The sequence below is a fragment of the Eschrichtius robustus genome, chromosome 1 (assembly GCF_028021215.1).
Source record: "Eschrichtius robustus isolate mEscRob2 chromosome 1, mEscRob2.pri, whole genome shotgun sequence".
Taxonomy (NCBI): Eukaryota; Metazoa; Chordata; class Mammalia; order Artiodactyla; family Eschrichtiidae; genus Eschrichtius; species Eschrichtius robustus.
In genome coordinates, this window is record NC_090824.1 from 135,618,035 (window position 1) to 135,630,539 (window position 12,505).

Sequence of the window (12,505 nt, forward strand, 5' to 3'; positions counted from 1 at the left end):
ATTAATACATCATTCACTTATTCGTTCATTTATTCATTTCACAAATATCTACTAAGCAGCAACAACATGCCAGGCCAGGCCCAATGTGAGGTACTAAGGAGTCAGTGACAAATAAGCCACGGTCCCTGCTCTACAGAAATTCATTTCACATCCAGTTGGGAATCATAACACTGTGGGGCAAGTGGGAAATCACCGAATGCCCAGAGAGCACATGGGAAGGGCACCCCTCCACACACTAAAAAAAAAAAACCTTATGGGGACATAAGGGAGGGCTTCCCCCAGAAGTGGTGTCTAAACCGAGTCCTAAGGATGAGTACTAGTTGGCAAAAGTGAAGACCCATGAAGAAAGTCAGAGGAAGCAGCATCCCAGACCGGACACCATCTGGTACATTTGGAAAACTAAAAACAGTTCAGTTTGGCTAGAGGATCTGTGGTGAAAAGGAGAAATGGCGGTAGGAAGAGAGAAAAGAGATAACACAGGAGAGGATGCAGGACCTAGACCCTGAAAGGTCTTGTAAATCTTGTTAAAAAGCAATTTAGGTCTTCCCTGGTGGCGCAGTGGTTAAGAATCTGCCTGCCAACGCAGGGGACACGGGTTTGAACCCTGGTCCGGGAAGATCCCACATGCTGCGGAGCAACTAAGTCCATGCGCCACAACTACTGAGCCTGCGCTCTAGAGCCGGCGAGCCACAACTACTGAAGCCCGTGAGCCTAGAGCCCATACTCTGCAACAAGAGAAGCCACCACAATGAGAAGCCCGCGCAACAAAGGGTAGCCCCCGCTCGCCACAACTAGAAAAAGCCCGCGCACAGCAAAGAAGACCCAACACAGCCAAAAATAAATAAATAAATAAATAATTTTTTAAAAAGCAATTTAGATTTTTATCATCTGCACTTTAGTATACTCAATTTGGTTACAGTGTTGAGAACGAGTTGGTGCAAGGCAGAAGAGATTAAAAGGAGGTAAAACCAGTCATTGTATAAGGCTAACTCATGTGTGAACACGAGTGGCGTAAATTATAGTACTGACCAAAGGAAAAGAGAGAACTGGACAGATTCAAAAGCTTTTTAGGAGATAGAAGTAACAGGGTTTGGGGACTGACTGATGGGACATGGGAGATAAGGGAGAGGGAGCATTCACTAAATTATAAATTATTTGGGCATTCACAAAGAGGAACAAGTTTGAAAGGCTAGGAAGTTATGAATGTGATTTAGAACAGCTTAAGTTTTAGTTACTCAGGAGACATCTAAGGGAACTGCCTACTAGGTGTACCTTACATACTCTGGGATTATTTTTAATTATATAAAACATCAAGTTTAGGAAAGTTTCACAAGTAAACATCTGATTTAATAAGCACTACTCTTGTGATATATTGTGAAATAGAACATTCATGTTCAAATAAGCCATTAAACAGTATTCCAAGAGTTGCCCAAACTTCCACTATGGCCATGGTTAATCAGAGCATTTCAGTGTTGCTAGAGCAGAGAGTGTATACTTGGTCAATACCCACTCATCTGATGGTTGGTCTTTCGGTAGTTTAGAAATAACTTGACAATTTTTGTTGGAATTCAATGGACTATTTAATTCATATTCAGAATTTTCCATATTAAAATGGTTCACTAATGACCAAATTGATGGAACTTAAAACTCACTAAGTTTGCAGAAGAAACAAAGACTCTGGAAGATATTTAAGAATAGCATTCACAGTCACAACAGAGGAGTTATCAAAAATAAACAAATACACAAAAAATTAAAAACAAAAACAAGCACTCTATGGTATAACATAATTAATACACAGAGGGAAAAAGTGCTGAAACCTGAAGGAAGGAAATTATATGTGATGTGTGTGTGTTTGGAAGAAAAAGGTACAGGTCATAATGAACCACTGTTTAAATATTAGTTATAAAATAACACTACACTTAAAAAAGCCAGCACGACACCTACATTATAAATAGAAACCTGCATGTAAGAATAGTGAGGAAATCCTCTAGTTACCTGAAGTGTAGTACAACTCTTTATAAAAGCACATATACAGTTCTAGGAATCACAGCTTAGAAAAAAACAACTTGGAACTAGTCATTTGAAAGCTGCAAGTTTAAGGAGGCACTTGGGGAGGCTCTTAGATTCTGCTGATGAATTTTCCTGGCTCACTTCAACAGGCATTTATTAGTAAGGTCCTTAACCTCCTAAAGTCCACAATCTTGTTGGGGAGACAAACACAAACAACTGTAAAGAGAACTTGCTAAATATGTGCCAAATATGTATGCTACTGGCATTCAACAAATAACTAAATCACACCAAACATGCCTCAAATTATTCAAATCTTCCTTGTCATCAATCTGCCAAAGACAAAAAAGAAAGTATAGACAATGTTGATGCTTGAAATAACCTAAGTGTTCTCACTGAACACTTCCTTATTATAGAATATAAATGATTTATTGAAGTTGATTCAAATGCTTATAAAGCATTTTAAGACTGATCCAAAAATGGCAAGCAATGTGCGAATACTGAATGAAATTACATGGAGGCACAAGAAAGCATTTTACCTCTCCTCATTAGAAAGGAAATTCAACAAGTTATGCCCAGGAATCACATTCAAGAGCTTGTAACTAAAAGAACAGAGCAAGAAGACCTAACTCTACCTGTGACTCACTCTATAACCCCAACTCTAAAGCCCTTTCATGCTTCCTTGACAGCTTCTGTAAAACATACAAAGCACACTCTATATACTTATACGCAAGTGAGGTAAGAGAATAAAATAGGTGCTATGCCTTTGATAGGACTGACTGGAAAAGGGATATAGAAATAAATATATTTTTTTGTTAGTTTAACAGTAAGTTTATAAGCTCTTTTGCAACATTAAGGTATTAACTGCTGAATACAGTATTACTATGGAATTAAGTCACACCAAACCAACTTTAAAAAAAATATTTTCAGGACTTGGTGAAGTGCTAAGTCCATAGCAATAATACATTTTGGTACACAGCCACACTCTACAAGCAGAGAGTAAAAATGTTTTAAGGAAAACATCAATATAGCTTACAAATATTTTCCCAAAGACAGAGCCCAGAGTAAAGTTACAGGCCCAAATAATTTGTACTCTCTTTAAGAACTATGCTTATGTATAATCAACTCTTAATTACTTAAGCTAATATAGACAGAGTAAATTTTACAAAATCCCTCTATATAGCTTAGCTTTGGTGTGCTTTTTATTTATGTAACATTTAATTTCCTTAGGCCAATATTACAGTTCCCGAGAACCCAAACCAATGAGGGCAGGAGTCAGGGAGAACTAGATTAAGTATCAAGGAAAAGAGAGGGCCGAAATATTTGCTACACAAATACATACTTCAAGGATATACTGTTCATTCCTACTTACAAGCTACTCGATATAATTAGTCTGGTATGACCAAAAAAGATCCAACATCTTATCTCTTTATAGTTCTTTAATTTTATATTTCTTGCACTTGATTCTAAATTTTATACAAATGTAAAACTAGAAGAAAATGAAATCTGGAAAACTTGTTACCACAATTACACGTTTTGAAAAGTAACACTCAACAGAGAGAAAAGGTTAGCTGGGAGTACAAGCTTCACTTCTCCACAGATGCCTCATGAATTTCAAAGTGGTGAAAACCTACAGCATATACTCAGCAGATCAGATGAAAACACTGACACTTCATTCACAATAACAGCCTTTCCCAAACTTCATAAAGGTTCCCCCAAAGGAGCATGTGTTTTACTAAGGATGGACTTGATGATCCCAGCCAATTTAGCTAGTCATAAACAAGAATAAAAAGATTAAACCATAATACCAGGCCCATTAACTATACAGGACTGTAGCCAACTATGTGTATGTTAATAAAACCTTACTCCACGCTAAGAACTAAGAGTTCAAAAGGAGGCATCCAAAAAATGGACTTTATTTCATACGAAAATAGCCCCTCAGTCCTGGAACGTTTGAATACCATGCATTCATACATTCCAAAAACATTTCTTGAATGTATTTTCTGGATCAGGCACTGGTGCTAAGACAGCAAATCTAAGTAGGTTTCAAAACAAAAACAAAGTAAAACTTCTTGTGATTCAACCCCCCAGTCTACTGTTAAAAGTTGTAACACCACTACCAATAGGCTGAAGCCAATGTTTCTTGCTAAGAGAGAAATGGAAGGAGTTGAATACCACCTTGAGCCTCTGAAACTGCTGCTGTCCCTGCACTGGTGCAACTGGTGGAGCTGGATGAGCATGACTCTGGACCACCTGGCCTCCATGGGGCTGCACAGCTGTTGGGTGATGATGGCTGCTATGAACTGCTGCTATGGTGGGCCCATGACTGCTGGAGCTCTGTGGAACGGCTGAAACCTGGAATGGACAAAATACAGGTAAGAAGCTTCAAGCTTTATGCATTCTTCCCCAGATGCCTCTAAAGAACATGCACACATACCTTTGCATACACAAAGATAATCAGAAACTCAAATTTCCCACAAAAGGGAACTGGTGAAATAAATTATAGCCCACCCAGATTACAACAGAATTCTGCAGCTATTAAAAATTATATAGCTCAGCACATCTCAAACGATCTGTGGTAAAGGACAAGTTTTTCTTTTTTCTTAAATTCCAATCCATCATAGACCACTACTTTTATAAAATACAATAAAAATGAATTACTAGAAAAGTGAGATAAAAAATACATAAGCCCATAATTTTCATTACTAGGTTTTACAAATATAAAATTATAATGTCCAATTGCTATAAAAGTTTCTAAACACACTCCATTTCTGTACTTATCTCATTACAGACTAGTATGAAAGTATTCACATCAGCCATCTGTGGACCACAGTTTGAATAGCACTGATATAGATGCATATATATCATTTAACATTTAAAAATGTTCACAATCCATAAATTGAATGTATTGAATGTGTTGCATATGGATTTAAACTTTTAACTAATTTTTTAAAAAGCACATTACAAAGCAGTATATATAATACACTAAGGATAAATTAGGAGTTTGGAATTAACATGTACACATACTATATATAAAATAGATAACCAACAAGGACCTACAGTACGGCACAGGGAACCATACTCAGTATCTTTTAATAACCTGTAATGGAAAAGAATTTTAAAAAGAATATATATATATATATATATATATATATATATATATTCTTTTTCTGTATCACTTTGCTGTACACCTGAAACTAACAAAACACTGTAAATCAACTATACTAGAATAAAAAAATTCTTAGTCAACACTCAGAAAAAAAATACAATTAAGATTTTAAATCCTAGACAACAAATATATAGTAAAATGTTAGCATTTTATCTTGTGGTAGTAGGATTAGAGAAGATTTTTATTTTGTTTTATTTATGCTGCTTATCCTTACCTGCTACTTTTTTTTTTTTTTTTTTTTTTGCCGCACTGCACGGCTTGCTGGATCTTAGTACCCCTACCAGGGACTGAACCCGGGCCCTGGCAGTGAAAGCACTGAGTCCTAACCACTGGACCACCAAGGAACTCCTTTATTTGCTACTTCTAAAATTAAAATTTTAAAATTTCTTCCAAATTGTTGGTGGTTTGGCCTCAAACATATTTCTTTTCTATTCTCTCTTGTCCTCTTATAAGTTTAGGAGTAAAATAAAAGCACAAGCCCCTTTCCTTCTATTTCTATTGCAAGAAATGCTGTATAAAATTTCCAAAGCTTTTAAAATCTTCCTATTTCAGAACTGTTAATCACTGCAGAAGACAACTAAGGACAATATACCTGATTTGCCACATCTCCAAAATAAGGAGACCAAATAACATGACACCTTAAAAAAATGTAAGCTGTGTACTACAACTTAAGAGAGAATGTTTTTTTCCCAAGTCCCCACAGATTTATAAGGATTACCCTGGGCAGAGCGGAGGGTGGGAAATAGAGCAACTATTTACAAATCCACAGAAACAATAAACATTAGGAGTAAAAAGAAACTATTTAGACAATTCTAAAAGCTCTAATATATCTCTCGCAAGAAGAGTTATTATTCTGAGCTTCTATATTCCAACATGCGTGTGTTGGACAGGTTTTTACAAGACTTAATTGGAGTTTATAAATACTTGAGATGGCTGGTTTTATAAGAGCACATTATAGTTTCTAGTATAGGAATAAATGTAACTGTCCCCAGTGTAGGAAAAAATCCTGAACTAGTTCAGATAAAAGTAATCACCCAGGGACTTCCCTGGTGGCCCAGCAGTAAAGAATCCACCTTACAATGCAGGGGACGCAGGTTTGATCCCTGGTCAGGGAACTAAGAGCCCACATGCCTCGGGGCAACTAAGCCCATGCGCCACAACTACTGAGCTCCTGCGCCTCACCTAGAGAGAGAAAACCCACACACTGCAACGAAGAGCCAATGTACCGCAATGAAAGATCCAGCGTACCACAACGCAGCCAAATAAATAAATAATAAATCTTACAAAAAAAAAAAAAGTAATCACCCAAGGAAAACACGCAACTTTTCTTTCCTCTAAGTCCTAACCTACCTAACGATGTGATCTGTGGTAGTCCTCCGACTGCTGCACCCAGCCCCATATGAAGGCACTAGACTGCTTCAAGGGGGACTCCAAAGGAGGAGTGACACCTAAGGAATTACCATTTCCTATTTCACCTGGGTTTCCCTCTTCCTTGATTGTTTTCTTATAATAAATTCCTAGAACTGGAATTGCTAGGTAAAAAAATAACTAAAGAATCTGACACAAACTGTCAAATTGCTCTCAAGGAAGATTATGCCAATTTATGTTCCCAGTACCAGCCAAACCTTTTTATTTTTATTTTTTTAATTTTTACTTTATTTTTTCTGGCCACACCACATGGCTTGTGGGATCTCAGTTCCCTGACCAGGGACTGAACCCAGGCCACAGCAGTGAAAGCCCGGAATCCTAACAACTAGGCCACCAGGGAATTCCCGTGCCAGCCAAACCTTTTTTAAAAGTCACTAATAACTTAGGTAGAAGAAGGCCTCTCCAGACTAGTTAAATAAATTATGGTTCAGACTGACCTGGAATGGAATATTATAAATGCAATGATTTTTTAAAAACTTACTTGGATCTATACATATATTCAAGTGGAAAGTTGTCCACTATATATTAAGTGAAAAGAACAAACAGTAGAACAGTGTACACTGTATGGTCCAAATTATGTGACGAGAGAAGTGTATCTAAATTAGGCAGGTAAATGAACATATGCTTGTATATGCATACAAAATTTTGGATACCCGAGAAATGCACCAGTGGGATAAAGTCTGAGGTGTCAGAAGTCACATTATATCATTTTTCTTTAAATGGTGATATTTACTTTCATATAATTAAAAAGGGCAAAACACAAATTTCTTCCATTTTTACAGAACAGAGTGAACAGACAAGAGATGATCAGTTGTTGATCAGGATATGCAATGATAGGAATATAGACTGCTATGTAAATATAAATAAATTGGTACAGCTTTGGGACTTCCCTGGTGGTACAGTGGTTGAGAATCTGCCTGCCAGTGCAGGGGGACACAGGTTCAATCCCTGGTCCAGGAAGATCCCACATGCCACGGAGGAACTAAGCCCGTGCACCACAACTACTGAGCCTGCGCTCTAGAGCCCGAGAGCCACAGCTACTGAGCCCACGTGCCACAACTACTGAAGCCCACATGCTCTAGCGCCCGCGTGCCTCAACTACTGAGCCCACGTCCCACAACTACTGAAGGCTGCGCACCTAGAGCCCATGCTCCGCAACAAGAGAAGCCACCACAATGAGAAGCCCGCACACCACCGCGAAGAGTAGCCCCTGCTCGCCACAACTAGAGAAAGCCCATGCGCAGCAACAAAGACTCAATGCAGCCAAAAAAAAAAAAAAAGAAAAGAAAACAAAAAACTGGTAAAGCTTTGAAAAACAATTTGACATTACCTGCTAAGGGTGAAGATGTGCACACCCTATGACCCAGTAATCCCTCTCCTAGACACTCAAGAAACTTCCTGCTGTGCCCTCAGACCTGCTGAGTGGTCTGCAAAAACAAAGAGCTTGCACCAGGATGTAAACCAACTACTTCACACAGTTGTGCTTCACAACTAAGCACACTGTTTAATTCCACTGCCTTTTTAAATTCCTATAGCAAAACCCTCTTGATAAAAAACGTAGTGCATTGGCTTACATTCTGTCGCAAGCTTGTCTTGTCACTGTGAATTGCCACTGTGAGTACCACTGCACTAGGAGAACCTAAGAACGTTCACCACAGTTCCTGTCTAACAGGAAAAGTCTGGAAACAGCCTGATAGTCCATCAACAGAAGAATGGATAAATTAATTGGATATATTAATATAATTCATAACTAAGTGAGACTGACTCAATTGGTCACATACTAAATATGGATAAGTCTTAGGAACCACACACTGAGTGTAAAAAAAACGTGAGTCAAAGAAGAAAATATACGTTTTCATTTACATACAAGTTCAAAAATACCCAAACTAAACAACTTTATTGTCTAGAGGTATAAACAAAATGATTTCATATAGCACAGGGAGTTCTACTCAATACTCTGTAATGGCTTAGATGGGAAAAGAATCTAAAGAAGAGTGGATATATGTATATGTATAACTGGATATATGGATATATATAGTGGATATAGTGGATATATGTATATGTATCACTTTGCTGTACACCTGAAACTAACACATTATAAATCAACTATACTCCAATCAATCAAAAATAAATAAATGATTTTAAAAAACTAAAGAAAGTCAAGGGAATAATAAACCCAGAGTTCAGATTAGTGGCTACCTCTAAAGGGAGGGAAAAGGAAAAGGGATCAGGGAGAGACAGTGAACTCCAAAGGTCATGACAACATTTTTTTTTAAAAAATGTGCATGGTAAATACACAAGTGTACATTGTTTACATTATTTTTTATACCTTACATATATCCCCATAAGTAAGTTTTTTAATATCTGAATGTTTAATAAAAATTTTTTAATTGGATAAAATCACCAGTGTTCCTCTTTCACCCCTAGTCCCTTGATGGGCTCCAGTTTACCTGGTAACTGGGTGTCACAGAGTACTGAATTCCTGTGGCTGACTGCATGGTCTCAGACACCGCTTCATACACAGGAGGGGCAGGGGCAAGCACCCGGTGCTGGTGAGGAAAAGCCTCTGTGCTACCAGGGATCCGACGCTGCTGGGCCGCATACACCGGTGACTCCTGGTCATCCAAACGTCGCTTCATTCTGCACTCATGCTCAGGGATGCACTACAAAACCTGCAGAAATGAAAAGCAATGACATGCAAACCAATTCGCACTCCAATACAATGTGTACAACCAGTCACCCAAACTGGTATAAGCTCAACTCCCAGAATCGATGATTATCTACTTCATCCTAGAGATAATCACTGGGTAGTTTTGTGCATGCTGGTGCACACACTCCCAACAGTGGACAGATTATCATAACTGAAAGACAAAATTTAAATAATAACATAGTTTGAATTACTCTGGTACTACAGAGTTGAAAAATAACCTCCAATTTAAAAACACAAAGATACACCTTTCTTTGTTCTCTAGTTTTGTCAAGTGTCATCATCCCTAACGTTAATTATATTATTCACATGCTATAAAAAACATTCAAGTGTTTCTTCCTAACTCCTCTCAAAAGCTAGTACTATAATTCCCGTCTACTTTTTAAAATATGAATTGTTTCAACAATTAAATGGTATCATGCTAAGAACACTAGGCCAGGAGTAAGAGGACAATGGTTCTAGACTTGGCAATTTAAGAAACTATGTACACCTCAACAAGTTCCTCCTTCCGTGTGAGTTTGTTTCTCCAAAAATAAAATAAGGTTGAAATAGACCACTGCTAAGGTTTCTCCTGACTCTAACATTCTTTAATCCTAAAGTGATTCCAGAATCCCTTAGTTTAATAATCCCCCTGTAGGGGAACACTTCCTTTCCTGCAGCACACAAAAAGTCTAATAAACACTATGGCCAGGAATCCAGATGGGTCTTTTCAGAGCTTTTCCAACATCGGTACCATTAATATAAGCATATCAATAAGAAAGAATGCTCCAGTCATCCAAAGACAAAATAGGGCCAAGGCCTACCATTTTTTTGGTCACAAAAAAATCTTTAAAAAGACACCACTGCTGTGGTAAGATTAAAAATACAGTAACATCTCACAAGCCACTCCCTCTCCACCTAAAGTAAGGCTCTTCTTAAGACTGGGGGTGGGGGGCTTTTACCTACTTTCTACATCCACCCATACCTTTTTTCTTCATTCCCTGGGACCGTGCATGCTCTGTGGGGAAGCAGTCCTCGCAAGGACTCCTCAAGGCTGCTTCACCCCTTCTCCGTCCTCATCATCATCCTCGCCGTCATCCTCAACCTGCCTGCCACTCGAATGCTCAGCCTTGAAATAGTGTCTTGGGTTTTTCTCACACCTTACAAACCTAAGTTAGACTCTGACACAGGAGCACAACTGTTTCATTTGCAAGCCAGCCATTTTCAATATTATCTTTCTGTAAATCGCAAGCTAAAATATCCTTTCTGTTGACTATAACTTATTTATTTATTTATTTATTTAGCCACGCTGTGCGGCATGTGGGATCTTAGTTCCCCTACGAGGGATCGAACCCGCATCCCCTGCACTGGAAGCGCGAAGTCTTAACCACTGGACCACCAGGGAAGTCCCTACTGACTATAACTTTAGATCAAAGGACTAAGTCTCCCAAATTTCTATGAACACTCAACTCAACCTACTTGGGGATAAGTCTAATAAATGGACAAGAGTGAAAAGTCTTAAAGACTTTTTGGCTGCTACTTCTATGTATACCCATGATCTAGATCACAGTTTGTTTTTGGGTTCCACTGGCTTGAAACTTAGATGCTTAAACACATCTGAGATTAATCTCTGGAACCAAAAGCCACTCAATACCTCATAAATGGAAAACCAAATTTAGATCAGAAGAGCACAGCATAGGACTACGGAAAAAAACTAAAGTACCTGTCAAGGCCTGAATTCTAGTCCAAACTCTGAATCGAAGCTGTGTAACTTTGGTCCTGCTTCCTTATTTGCAAAAGGATGTAATTAGACTACTCTAGTGATTGCCAAATGCTGGTCTGTGGACAAGTCTATAGGAAAATAAAAAAGAGAGGGAGAGGGGATTGCAGTGAGTTTTTCATAGGTTAAGTATTAAAGAATTATGCTTTATTCTGAGATCATGGCCTATCTTTTAGCTATTAAAATATCATTTCTTTTATAAAGTGACTGTGATTCTATAAAGTATTTAACTTCATTTGCCTCTACAGACTTTGCCTTCCAGACCATCTCTATGACACTATAGAGGCCACCCAGGGTCTGCACTTTGTCTGAACTATACTTTACTTCTTTAACAATAACCACTCTTAATTCTATTCCCTAAGTGGTTCTCAAATCAATTGCTTCTTCTCTAGCCATACAGACATGCCCTCATTTCGAGACCTTATCATCCCTTACCTCAATTGTTACCAACACCCTCCAGCCTCTCTCCCATCTAGTCTACCCTCTACACTGCTTTCAAAATGGTCAGCCTCAGGACTTCCCTGGTAGTCCAGGGGGTAAGACTCCGCGTTCCCAATGCAGGGGGCCTGGGTTTGATCCCTGGTCGGGGAATCAGATCCCGCATGCGTGCCGCAACTAAGAGTCCACATGCTGCAACTAAGAAGTCTGCATGCTGCAACTAAGGATCCTGCATGCCGCAGTGAAGATCCCACAAGCTGCAACTAAGACCCAGTGCAGCCAAAATAAATAAATAAAAAATAAATATAAAAAAAAAAAAAAGGTTGGTCTCAAATGCAAATCCAATCCAGCTGTAAATCCATCATCTTAAGTGATGGCTTCCCATCACTTAAGAAAACAATCCAGGAATTCCCTGGTGGTCCAGTGGTTAGGGTTCGGCACTCTCACTGCTGAAGGTCTGGGTTCAATCCCTGGTCAGGGAACTAAGATCTCACAAGCCGCGCAGCGTGGCCAAAAGAACCCAAAAAAACAAAAACAAACAAAAAACTCCCCAAAACAAAACAACAATAACAACCTAAATTCCTTAACTTAGCCTTCAAAATTCTTCCTTACTCACTGCGGGTACAATTTAACTTACCAATTACATCCTTTCAGTCCCCACCCTATCATCCAGGCCTGTCAAGTGTCTTCCCACTCCCCTAAACAAGCCTCAAGTCTATAAGCTTCAAGGTACAGTCCTTTTCAACTCTGTCTGCATTTCCCACATTCCAGACACTCATCACAGATGCTCAAATACTGTACATGCAGAAGGGAAAGATAACTAATAGTTAACATAATAACAGCATATATTGAATGCCAAGCACCATTCTATACAATTTACCAATAATAATTTAATCCCTACAACAACCTTATAAGCAAGGTACTACTATTCTCTATTTTATAAATAAGAAAACTGAAACACAAAGATTAAAATTGCCCAAGGTTGCACAGCTAAAAG

General features: G+C 38.5%; 1 protein-coding gene across 5 annotated transcripts in view; it reads right to left on the bottom strand.

Annotated features, from left to right (window-relative positions):
- SIN3A (SIN3 transcription regulator family member A) overlaps window positions 1-12,505 on the bottom strand; it is a 71,382-nt gene that overhangs the window by 40,962 nt on the left and 17,915 nt on the right. For all 5 annotated transcript variants that reach the window (XM_068556034.1, XM_068556041.1, XM_068556018.1 and 2 more), the window contains exons 2-3: window positions 9,055-9,276; window positions 4,186-4,362 (exon numbers count right to left, since the gene is read on the bottom strand). In XM_068556034.1, the coding sequence (XP_068412135.1) occupies window positions 4,186-4,362; window positions 9,055-9,243 (366 nt within the window). In that variant the 5' untranslated portion in view covers window positions 9,244-9,276. The remainder of the gene's footprint in view (window positions 1-4,185; window positions 4,363-9,054; window positions 9,277-12,505) is intronic.